The sequence below is a fragment of the Quercus robur genome, chromosome 12 (genome assembly GCF_932294415.1).
Source record: "Quercus robur chromosome 12, dhQueRobu3.1, whole genome shotgun sequence".
Classification (NCBI taxonomy): Eukaryota; Viridiplantae; Streptophyta; class Magnoliopsida; order Fagales; family Fagaceae; genus Quercus; species Quercus robur.
In genome coordinates, this window is record NC_065545.1 from 26,313,608 (window position 1) to 26,326,984 (window position 13,377).

The 13,377-nt window shown below is 38.5% G+C and overlaps 1 protein-coding gene across 1 annotated transcript; it reads left to right on the forward strand.

Moving 5' to 3' along the window:
• Positions 1-9,069: 9,069 nt before the first annotated feature.
• LOC126709792 (stachyose synthase-like) lies at positions 9,070-12,546 on the forward strand. The gene is made up of 4 exons (XM_050410133.1): positions 9,070-10,753; positions 10,843-11,020; positions 11,130-11,497; positions 11,900-12,546. The coding sequence occupies exons 1-4, from the start codon at positions 9,278-9,280 to the stop codon at positions 12,476-12,478; spliced, it is 2,601 nt and encodes an 866-aa protein (XP_050266090.1). The 5' UTR covers positions 9,070-9,277; the 3' UTR covers positions 12,479-12,546.
• Positions 12,547-13,377: the final 831 nt, after the last annotated feature.

Below are 13,377 nucleotides of genomic sequence, written 5' to 3' on the forward strand. Positions count from 1 at the left end.
CTTATTCAGCCACCTAAAGTATGGCTCGTTCTTGATTTTCTCCAACACCCGATGTACTGGTTCTCGGAATACAGTATTGATAGTTTGTGTGTTGGTTGCTCCGGGTTACCCTACGAAATCTCTCCTCGGGCGATTGCTGTTATATCGGTCCAACCTAAAATCCCTCTTCTCCTGAGGGATAACCTTCTCTTTTCCTCTACCTTGCAACTAATCTTCCTCCACTCGTTTATACTTATCGATCTGATCCATCAGTTGGCGCATACTGGTGGCAGGCTTGCCAGTCAGAGACTTCCTCAAGCCATGCTCGGTTGGGAGACTATTTTTGAAGGTGATAATGGCGACATCGTCAAAATTGTCGTCCATTTCATTGTACGTCTCCCAATATTTATCCGAGTAGGCCTTTAGAGTTTCTCCATCATGCATGGATAACGACAACAAAGCACTCAAAGGTCGAGGAGCTCTGCTGTTTGTAACGAAGCGGGAGCCAAAAGCTTGGGTTAGCTGCCTATACGAATCTATGAAATTCGTCTTTAAGCCATTAAACCACCTCATCGCCACTAGTCCCAAGCTAGATGGGAAAACTTGCACATCAGCGCCTCGTTTTTAGAATGGACAGTCATCCTTTGGTTGAACTGGCTCACATGCTCCACAAGGTTTGTTTTACCGTTGTAAATGGCGAAGGTTGGCTGCTAGAATCGTCGAGGAAGTGTAGCCCCTTCTATGTGGTGCGTGAAAGGTGACTTGGAGAGTTGATCCAATGCCCTGCTTATGGCATCGTTTCCCAAGCCCCTAGGAGATGGGCTTTTGCGCTTACGCCTCCGGTAGTGCTCTTTTTCGTGAGAAAATGTCTCACTTGGGAGATCTTTGTCTATAGTCATCGTCACTTTCATCATCGGAGGGTATGTCAGGCCTAGAACGAGATCACCTTCGTTGTGCATGGCGCAGCTTTCTCTTCAAATCGTCTATCTCTCGCTGCATGGCCTGCTTATTGTTCTGTTTTTGAGACACATGACTCCTAACTTCTTCTGGTTGTGTGGCCCGATTGTTATTTTGTCTCTGGAGCACGTGACTGCCCACACGAGAATAGCTTTTGCTAGTTTGAGTGGAGTTTACACTTCCCTCTCGAAACCTTCCATTCTCTTCATTCCGATCACGTTCAGGGTTAGGAAAGTTACCTTGTTGTTAGGATCTAGTCGGTTCGGGCTGATGGGAGCCTGCTTGATGAGGGTCTGATCCTACCATGCTTAATTGTTGCCCTTACTAACACACAAGTTCTTCCCACAAACAGCGTCAATTGTAAGGACTGGGTTCGAGCACTTCTGCTACTAGATGAGTGGACTCAAGCCCAACTAGCCCAATATAATAAATTTATAGAGAATGTGTTTTAGAACTAGGTTTTAGTGAGGATTACAACAACTAGACATGATTATGGATGGATTGAACAGCAAGTACATGGATTAAAGTATGAAGTCTGTCCTCGAGCATTTCATCCGAGGGACTTAGTGTTCTTCTTCTTTCTTCAGTGCTAGGTTGCAAAGGTTTCCAAGGTCATGCCCCTTGCTACCGTGTTCTCCTTTCTTTTTCCTTTTGATTTTCGATCCCCTATTCTTGAAGGATCTCTCACATTATATATCTCCTTCCAATCGATCTTGGCCCTCCATCTGTTGATCATGCAAGTCATTACTCGAGTGCTCGTCCCATCAGTCACCTTCCCAAACCCTCTGTGAGTTGCGGCAACCAAGATCGCACTGTTCAGGGGTCATTTCCTCATTAATGCGGCCAGAATGTTAGTTGGGTGCATTTAATGCGGAGGTGACAGCTTCTCCTTGAATTACTCCTACACCATACCCCCATGGGTGTCCTACTATACTTGTCCTTTTTCTAGGGGCGCTCTGGGAGGCTGCCTTTGACAGCGTGCTGTTCTTTCCTTCTGGGATCTGGAATGCCGAGAATAGGATCGTCCTCGGCAACGTTTCTAGGCTATTTGGGCTTGCTTTGTTCGTCCTCGGCCATTTCTTTCTCCTCGGCGTGGGCCTTGGGCTTAGTATAAAGTGGGCCGGGGTTGTCTAATTCTTTGACCCCACAAATTCTTATTGTGGCTTATGAAAAGGAAATAAAAAGGGCTAATTACAACTTACTCACCTGTGATTTGGCCGAAATTTAAGTTGTCTACCTATGGTTTAAAATTTGACACTTAGCCCACCTGAGCTTTGCTCCATTAGACTTTAGTAACCCTCCTATTTATTTGCTGTTAGAAAAAAACACATTTTAATTTGAAAACATGACATAAAATGGATCAAAAAGATAGGGTTTGAAACTCTATGAACATTAACATGAAATTTCAAACATATACAAATTTCAAACAAACAAAAGGGAAATGAAATTTAATCCACTACAATTCATCAAATGTAGCAAAAACAAAAAACAAAAAACCCAAGACCAAGAGTATGAGACTTTTTTGAGATAATAGATGGAACTTTATTGATGTAAACTATACGAATTACAAACTTAGCCGTGAGCAACGTGGGCAGTACAAGAGGGCCAAAAAAAAAAAAAAAAAAAAAAAAAAAAAAAAAAAAAAAAAAAAAAAAACAATTAAACCATCCACAGACCGATTCAGAAAAAAGAAAAAAAAATAGTAGAAACACAAACAGCAATGCAGAAAGAACAAAAGCACCCGGCAGCAGTAACAACAATAAATCTCAACAATAATAAAGCCATGTTTGAAGTCTTTCTTAATTTTTAGCCAAAAAAAAAAAAGAAGTCTTTCTTAATTACAGAACATAGGCTAGTGTAATCAATTTACGTCTCCACTCGTGCACAACATTGGGCACTCATACATGTCTCTCTCTCTGGCTGGGCTTCTATGCTTGAACTAGAATGGGTGATATGGCAATTTGGCTATGCCCAAGATCATTGTTCACAGCAATGTTCATCCAATTTTTTGCAAAATTTCAAACCCTAACTTTTTGACTTGTTTTATGTAATATTTTTTAATTAAAATATGTTTTTAACGAAAAAGACAAAGGTGAGTTACAGAAGTCTAACAGAGCAAAGCTCAAGTTGGTAAAGTGCCAAACTTTAAATCACAATTAGGCAACTTAAATTTCGACCAAACCATAGAAGGGCAAGTTGTAATTAGCCCAAGTAAAAAAATTCAATTCCGAAGGAGCGACGTTGAATATCATGTTCTATCCACTTCTTTACAACGCTCTAGAGAAACCCAATGACATGCATCAGCCACTAATTTTTTATTTAAATTGTTTAATACTTAAATAAATTCAAAAGTAAAATCAAATATCTTTTTTACCAAAACTATATATATATATATATATAAGGCAGAACTTAGGTACAGTATTTAGATGTTGTTCCTTAGATTTCCCTTTTAAGATTCTGACATGTGGATTTTTCCTTATGGGATAAAAGTGTATTTTTTAGTTAAGTAGCCACATGGCTGAATTTTAAGAGGGGAATTTAAGGAACAGCACCTAAGGTACTATATCTAAGTTTTGTCCATATATATATATATATATATATATAACTCTTTAATAGTTGGTGTTTTAGTAATAATAATGTGTGTGAACTAGTTTTTATCCTTCTACATATACATGTAATTGGCATGCATGGATAGCAAGGTGGCATGCATGTGCACACCATGGAGGTTTCAACTTTCAACTAATGTCTAATGTTTTTTCCTTTTTATTAGAAAAAGAATGATGAGAATCAACAAATACCATTAAAGGATCCATTGCATATTCCAGTTGGGCCTATTACTAGAACAAGATCCAAGAAGATCAAAGAAGCACTTAATGGGCTGATTCAAGAGATTTGGGCTGATTCTAACACAGGACATTCCAAGCTTAGCCCAAAGGAAGATGAAGGCGTAATAAATTTAATTTAAGCTATTGATAGAGCTGATTTGGCTTAATTGGGCGTGATTTATGGTGTGAATTAATGGCTGATGGGCTAATTTGGCTTAATTGGGCATAATTTATGGTATGGATTAATGGCTGAGTGACTTTCCAACTTCATACCAATTAATAGCTATTTTTCCTACTATAGAGCTACTAATTTCAGACCAAATCCACCTTAATTTTAGACTTCTATTATTTAGTACGTTTTTACCTTTTTTCCTATTTTGGAGTTGCTAATTTCAAACCAAATCAACCTTAATTTAGGCCTCTATTATTTAGTACATTTTTTTTTATATATTTTCCTATTTTTAGTCATGTCTTATAAATAGCCTGCACTCATTGAAATGAAGGATTGAATAAAATTCAAAAAAAAAAAAAAAGTGAGGTTTTGCTTCTTCTTTTGGTTCTTCAAGAATGGTGAGCTTATCAGGGATTCTTCCATGTGGCATTCAAATTTTATACCTTTGGTTTGTGATTCAGTTATAATCATTGGGTCAAGGTCTATTATTTATGCCTTTGGTTTGCGTTTCATTTATAAACATTGGGTTGAGGGTTGCTATCAAAATCTGAATTTTAGCTTTCTTGGGCAAGTATTCCAATATTATTTGTTGGGTTTCAAAGCATGTCAATTGAAGTTTGCATCAAATGAGATGGATAATATGCAATCACTATCCATGAAAACAACCAGTCGGCATGTTTCACATGTAAGGAGGTTCCTCATGTCACTAAAAAAAGAGTGAAAAGACCAACCATTACCAACAACGCAACAACCGCCCAAAGTTCTTATCTTAGGCTTGATTCTATTGTTTATTCATTTTTTCCAATCACCTACTTCAGCTTCTCTGCTTATATATACATGCATAGCTCTCCCACTTTTTTTTGTGCAACCAAACAACTTCTTGTGCTCTTTGTCAAACCAAATCATCCTATATTCTTGTAATTTACATTCATATTCTGTTGGGGATTTTATCAAATTAAGAAGTAATTATGAAAGAACGAATGAACACATCAAGTAAATAGAAATTAGTGATTGACTTTGAGGCACAATTGAATGTTATCCTTAGACAATATTTGTCCTCATACGCAAGTTGCTAAAGGGTTTCTACAAACTTGTCCCCAGGATACAACCAAGTTTATTAGGTTCTACAAATAGCAATTTTGGAGAATACCCGCAAGATTTCTTGTGTTTCTTTGTAACTTACTATTTTGGAGAGAATACCCACAGGGTTCTACAAACTTGTCATCTTTTCAAGTGAACATTAACCTCTATTTATACCCATAGGGTTATAACCCTTCAAAAGGTACGTATGGAGAGTTAAAATGTTTCATAAAACCGTTCACAAGCCTTGAAACATCTTCACCTTTTTGAACAGTCACTAGAAAATTCTACAGAAAATTCAATTTTTCGAGTTTCAATTAGTAGAAAGGTCCTTTCGATCGATTGAACAGGAATCGAATAACGATCGAACCATCCAGAAACTCTATGATTATTTTCTTACTATTTCAATCGATCAAGCCAAAGTTTCGACTAATCGAAAATGCTGAATTTCGAATTTTCACTTAGAAAATTCCAGAACTTGAATTTTCACTTTAACAACTTAATGACACAATATTCTCCAAACTCAAACATCATTATTATTACAACCTATCCATGTATATACCTATATACAATGGGTAATTCTACGGTACCCCCCCCCCCCAAAATGGGGGGGTACGGTACCCACTAGTAGGTAACCTGCTATACCAAGTTGCTTTTTTTTTTCATATTTGATGGTTCCATCCTCACATTGTGCAGTTCCAACATCACATGTGACAGTTCTTTTCTCACATTTGGTGGTTGTTGATGACCAAAAATTTTACATGATAGCTCATTCTATGAAAAGTAAGGAAAGACCATCGGTCTTAACAAAAGAAGGGCAAATTCATGAAGTTAAGAAGGACCATGAAGGCCCAATGTCCTAAAAAGAAGAAAAAAGAAAGAAATAATAATAATAATAATAATAAAGAAGAGGACCTAGACTTGGTCAGGCCAAAGGATATGCAGCAAGAAGAACATCAAGGCCTTAGGACCTTGATGTGTCCTTTTGAAGCCTTGAGAAGATGACCTCGGCCAACACATGGGAAAACCAAGATGTATGTTCAGATTTCCAACAAAAACGCCTTTAAAAATCCAGCAAAACCAAGTAATATCTTTGTAACCCATAGTCCAAGCCTGTGGGATCCCGAGTGAATAGTAAGGGAGAAGTGGTTTGGTTGGTAGGGGAGTGATTTCTGGTGAAAGGAGGATCCCGAAGGTTTCCCTTGGTTCATATATTTACTTGGAATGCATGAACCAATGGAAAAACTCAGTTCCCCCATGTGCATGACACCTCCCCACAATTTCCTTTCAATTGTCATTTTCAACTAAAGCTGTCATCCACTACATTAAGCAGCCCACCTATTCCTTTGACTTTCCAAGAAGGAATCTTTCATTTATAGTTAAAGCCAAATGCCCCTTTTGAGTTATAATTGCCTAATTAAACTAAACTTCTGCCCAATGCACTTTTTCAGATTCCAGAGGACATGGTTTTACCCAGCAGACTAGGGATGTTCTCGCCCGGGGTACCAAACCATGTCCACTATAAAAAGAACACTAAGGCATAGCAGAAAAAGGGAGGAGAAAAAGAGGGATTCAGAGGGAAGAAAAGAGGGACAATTCGGAGGTTCAAAAGATATATTCTTAGAGCTTTAATAGCCCAAGAAGGGAGAGGAAATGAACAAAATAAGAGAGCCAAGGTGGAGGAATTCGTCCCATATCTTTGAGATCATTCAAAATATCACTTAGCCTCCAAAGAAACATATGCCAAAACATGCACACATCAAATATCACTCTCTCCCACAAAATCCTCCTCACTTGACTATCTTGGAAGGCAATGCCCAAGCAAAGCTACTTGGACTTGAGTTCCAAATCTCACAAGTCTTGTGCAAAAGCACTAAGAAGAATTGGGGCCAGGATCCTCGTGGCTGACTCATTCTCATGAAATTCATTTTCATATATGTATATATATTAAAATGTATATTCTAATCTAAGAAACTAACAATTATTTGAAGATATGTGTATTGTATAGTGTGTTCTTATGCAGGACCTATAGAGGTAAAGGGAAAGGACGAAACTCCATTGCATAATAAACATGGAGAAAGGTCCTACAGTTCAAGAGATTCTAGGTTCCATGGAATACTGACCTAGTACACATGGGAGCCACAACATCACGTTCGGGGTACCACGACATCACGTCCGAGGTACCACGATATTACGCTCAGGGTACCCAGTAAAAGAACTCTTTTAAATGTTCACACAATAAAAGATGAGCCCTAAACCTTCTATTTCAATCTCCTTCTCATTGTGAATATTATGAATGATTATTTTACTTATTACGTAAGAGTAAAGGATCATTTTATGACACTAAAACACTTATAATGGTATTTTATTACTTAGGAGGAATCGCATTTTTGCCTTGAGGAGATTTATGTGACTTGCGCACAAACCAATTCATATAACAACCCCAATAGACCATGGAGAATGAGACCCAGTCCAACCATCCATCCTTGGAGGCCCAAGATCCCTTGTCATCAATGGACTTGGGTACTTTCCAAAAAAAGGAACCCACACATTAAGGCGACTCCACTGGGGACTGGGAAAAGGAGAGGGAAGAAGCAGTCCCTTCGCAAGCATGACTCCAAAGCTAGGAAACACCAAGAGGAAGGAAAGTTCCTCTTAGTGCATTCAACATCAAGATCCCAAAAGTGCGGGTTCCTCCAAAGAATGCCCCACTGAGGGACTTTATATGGAATTTTGGGGAACTTCCCAACACAGGATAAGTTTTATGCGTCATTATTTTTCTTCATTTTACATTTTGAACATAATGGATCATTGCCCGACTCTTAAAAAAAAAAAAGGGGGTAAGAGGGGTCATGTAATAATATTTAAACAATCAAAAAATTGCCTCATTGCTTTAAAGAAAAAATGGAGAAGTGAGCAAATCAAAAAAGATTAATGAAATGAAGATGGTATGAGCTACATAGTAAAGGAATTGTCTCACGTTTGGGGGCTAATTTATTTTCTTTTAAAAAAAAATTTCATAATATTGTTTCATTTCTTTTTAAAAAAAAGAAAAGAAAAAAGAAAGAGAAGTAAGCAAATCAAAAAGGCTTGATGAAATGTAAATTACATAGCAAAGCAATTGCTTCATGTTGTGGGACTAAAGAATTTTACAGCAACTTGATAATAACATCATATGGTGCAGGTTAGTAAAATGAACAAGTTCCTTGGCTCCGCCCATGTATTTAGCAAAATGGAGTAGTTCCATAATCCCAGCAAAGCCTAGGAAATCCTTGACTCTAGGAAAGTAAAGCCTGTGAGATCCTTAATCCCAACAAAGCTGAGGAGATCTTTTATTCCTGCAAGACTAGGTACATTCTTAGTTTTACCAAAGTCTAGGAGATCTTTGACTCCAGGAAAATAAAGCCTAGGAGATCCTCAATCCCAACAACGCTGAGGAGATCCTTAATTCCAGCAAGGCTGAGTAACACTAGAAACACATACTCTTATATGTGAAAGTTTACAATAATAATAATAATAATAATAATAAAAAACATAACAAATGAATATTGATACTGTTAATCAACTTATATAACAAATCATGGAGAAGATTAAAGATTCCCCCCCAACCCACCCCATACCCATAGAAAAAACGACATTAATCCTTTGAAATAATTGCATATATCTACCTTTTCAAATGGGTAGCCCTGAAAAACCAACAAAGAAAAAGGGATACAAAACAATGGCAATGAAACTAGGTTTCATCGTTTGATCCTTACCTTTAACAACATCAAAGAGATTATGATCATCTCAAGAAACCTTCACTGGATAGTAAGTCGAAGAGGTGCTAAAGGAGAATGACAGAAAGAACTCAAGAAGAAGCAATCTGGTTTTTTGAGAAGAACTGAAGAAGCAATCGGCAAGAACCTCAGAGAAGGATAGAGAGAACGGCATGAAAGGAACAATCTAAATTTTATTTTAGGTTTATATATCTAACCTACTCTACCAGTAACCTGTAACCCATTAAAATAAAATTAACTATCAGGATTAAAACCCCACCAAATTTATTGTCATGATTTGTGTGGGTACCATACCCCCTAAAAAAAATAGGGGTACCGTAGAATGACCCGATCTCTTCCTCCCATATAAATCAAGTTAGTGCTCCTTATCTTCCACGTTAAAACCAAAATTTTCTCTAGGCTTTGTGTTTTTTGAGTTTTCTTCAAAGGGTTCTCTATTTTTATCTTCCTCTGTTTTCTCTGTTTTCCTCTGAAATTCTTCAATCATGGCACCCCCTAACGACCCTGTTGCTTCAAAATTAAGTGTCCTCCAAGGGGAGAGATTGGAAAAGTATTTTGATTTGTCAAATGGGAAGTTTAGTGTCCAAGGTGTGCCTTTGCTCACTGAAGTTCCAACCAATGTCTCTTTTAGTCCCTTTACTTCAATCTGCCAATCCTCCGATGCTCCAGTTCCCTTGCTCCAGCGTGTCCTTAAGCTTGATCATAGGGGTGGGTTTCTTGGATTCAATAAGGATGAGCCATCTGATAGGTTGATGAACTCCTTGGGTAGGCTTAGTGGTAGAGATTTTCTAAGCATCTTTAGGTTCAAAACATGGTGGTCTACCATGTGGGTGGGAAATTCTGGGTCAAATTTACAAATGGAGACCCAATGGGTGCTCTTAGATGTCCCTGAAATAAGGTCTTATGTCATTGTTATACCTATAATTGAAGGCTCTTTTAGGTCTGCTCTCCATCCTGGGTCTGATGGACATGTCATGATTTGTGCTGAGAGTGGTTCTAGCCAAGTGAAAGCATCTAATTTTGATGCAATTGCTTATGTGCATGTGTGTGATAATCCCTACAACTTGATGAAAGAGGCCTATAGTGCTATTAGGATCCATCTCAATACATTTAGGCTCTTAGAAGAGAAAACAGTCCCTAATCTTGTTGACAAATTTGGTTGGTGCACTTGGGATGCCTTCTACTTAACCGTTGAACCTCTTGGTGTTTGGCATGGAGTGAATGATTTCGCCGAGGGTGGTGTCTCACCGCGGTTTGTCATCATTGATGATGGCTGGCAAAGCATCAATATGGATGGTGAGAACCCGAATGAGGATACCAAAAATCTTGTTCTTGGTGGGACTCAAATGACTGCCAGGCTTCACCGGCTTGATGAATGTGAAAAGTTTAGAAAATACAAAGGTGGTTCCTTGTTGGGTCCTGATGCTCCTTCATTTGATCCAAAGAGGCCAAAGATGCTGATCTCAAAGGCAATAGAGCTAGAGCATGCGGAGAAATATCGTGACAAGGCGGCTCAATCTGGAGTCACTGATTTGTCTGAATTTGAAAGGAAAATTGTCAAGTTTAAAGAAGAGTTGAATGAGATGTTTGGTGCAGAAGAAAGCAGTGTTTCGAGCCCAGGTTGTGGGAGCTGTTCTTGCAAGGCTGAAAACTATGGAATGAAGGCTTTCACAAGGGACTTGAGAACAAAGTTCAAAGGTTTGGATGATATTTATGTGTGGCATGCTCTTTGTGGTGCTTGGGGTGGTGTTAGGCCAGGTTCAACGCATCTCAGTACAAAGGTTATTCCCTGCAAACTCTCTCCTGGGCTTGATGGGACCATGGAGGATCTTGCTGTGGTGAAAATCATTGAAGGCGGGATTGGGCTTGTTCATCCTGATCAAGCTGTGGATTTCTATGACTCGATGCATTCCTATCTTGCCGAAGTTGGAATAACAGGAGTGAAAGTTGATGTCATTCATGTAGGTCTTCTACACAACCCCAGTTTTCTATTTTCTATTAGTTAACCTTTTATGTGTTTGAATAGTCCATCAATTAATTTTCAATACAGACTCTTGAGTATGTTTCTGAAGAATATGGAGGTCGGGTGGAGCTTGCAAAGGCTTATTTTAAGGGACTGACAAGTTCTCTTGCCAAAAACTTTAAAGGAAATGGACTAATCTCTAGCATGCAACAATGCAATGACTTCTTCTTTCTCGGGACAAATCAAATTTCCATGGGAAGAGTTGGTAAGAAAGTCCAACCAAACGCTCTTTTTCACTCTACAACTAGTTTCTAAACCATATAAAAATCTTAATATGATATGGAGGTTGATTTTGCTATTTTTTTATGTTACAGGTGATGATTTCTGGTTCCAAGATCCAAATGGGGATCCAATGGGAGTCTATTGGCTACAAGGGGTGCATATGATTCATTGTGCCTATAACAGCATGTGGATGTCCCAGTTCATACAACCCGATTGGGATATGTTCCAGTCAGACCATTTGTGTGCCAAATTCCATGCAGGATCAAGGGCCATTTGTGGTGGTCCTGTCTATGTGAGTGATTCAGTAGGCGGCCACGACTTTGATCTAATCAAGAAGCTTGTGTATCCTGATGGTACCATTCCCAAGTGTCAACATTTTGCTCTCCCAACTAGAGACTGCCTCTTCAAGAACCCTCTATTTGATCAGAAAACCATTCTCAAAATTTGGAACTTCAACAAGGTATCAATTTCTCTTTGAGATGTACTCTTTGATCAATCTATACTTGTACAGAAAATTTCATCTTTAATCAATAATAAGAATATTTTTGGATATGTTAGTTGAGAGGTCAGTTTCATTTTTCCTGTGCTTGGATAATGTTGAACTAATAGTCTAATCACTGACACATAAAGTTTCATCTTAACTGTTTTTGGCAACCACTAAAATCTCATTGTGATATTTTTCAGATATAACTTGGAATAATGTCGCTATCACATAGATTCATTATTATAATCACTTTTATTATATATCAATCACAATAAACTGAATTGTGAAAAAAAAAGTTAAGTGTCTTTACATTTATTGATTCATATTTATCATTTTTTTTTTCAAAGGCAAACATACTTAACGTGTTATGTTATACAGTTTGGAGGAGTAATTGGAGCATTCAACTGCCAAGGGGCTGGTTGGGACCCCAAGGAGCAAAGGATAAAGGGCCACTCTCAGTGCTACAAGCCAATGTCTGGTACAGTGCATGTCTTTGACATCGAATGGGACCAGAAGATAGAAGCTGCTCAAATGGGTAAGTCTGAAGAGTACATAGTCTACCTCAATCAGACTGAAGAATTGGTCTTAATGACCCCCAAATCTGATGCAATTCAAGTCACTATTCAACCATCTTCATTTGAGCTATTCAGCTTTGTGCCAATTGAGAAGGTCGACCCTACCATCAAATTTGCTCCAATTGGGCTAACAAACATGTTTAACAGTGGTGGTACCATTCAAGAATTAGAATACATCAAATCTGGAGCTGAGAAGAGGGTTAAAATCAAAGTTAAGGGTGATGGTGATTTCTTGGCATACTCAAGTGTGTCTCCAAAGAAATCCTACTTGAATGGGGCTGAGGTAGAGTTTGAGTGGTTGGTGGATAGTGGAAAACTGAGCTTGAATCTTCCTTGGGTTGAAGAGACTGGTGGCACATCTGATGTTGCTTTTGTCTTTTGAAGCTAATCTTAATTTATTTGTTTTAGGGTGTAATTTATCAGGGTGAGTGCCGTGGCTGGAATTTTTTTTTTTTTTTTTTGAGAATGAGATTTGAAAGTTCAAAAACGTATACAAAACACCTTTGAACGTTTAGACCCCCAAATTACAACTTAACCAATACAAGCAATATGTCAAACAACTAGTGTGCGGAAACTTAACACATGCTATAATACGAAATTGGTTAAGGACTATCTAAGCCATAACAAAATAAAACCACAGCAGATAATAAAAAGGCAAAGATAGAGAGGAAGGAAGATGCAAACACAAAGACAACACGCGATGTGTTATCGAAGAGGAAACCGAAGCCCTCGGCGTAAAACCTCTCCGCCGCCCTCCAAGCGGTAAACAATCCACTAGAAAATATAGTTGGGATACATGGGCAGCAAAAGACCCTCCAAGCCTAATCTACCCAGTGCACCTAAGCCCTCCAAGCTTCTTGCTCCAACGAGGTTGCGCCGAACCTTTTTCTTTTCTAGCTTCCCGGATTCCGCTACTAGACCATAGCATCAACCAATGTAGATTGGTTCCTTCCTAACTGCTTCCCAAAAATCCAAACAGCCCACTCACAGTGATGAATATGGTGAGAATAAGGTTTGGTAAAATGCCTCTCAAGGATTTGACAATGGAGAGGAAGAGAGTTGAGAAATTTGAAGAGACTCTAATGTATAGATTGTGGGTGAATCAATCTTGTTTTTCTTTAGGGTTTCTCTCTTAAAATTCTCTCTGGAAGCTCTCTTTCAATCGTGGGTAAAAGGGGTATTTATACTGGAGTGGGAGAGGAATGTGAAACGTCAGGTTTTACAAAACAGGGGTGGCTCGCGGCTTGACCTCGCGGCTTGACTAAGTCGCGAGATCCAGTC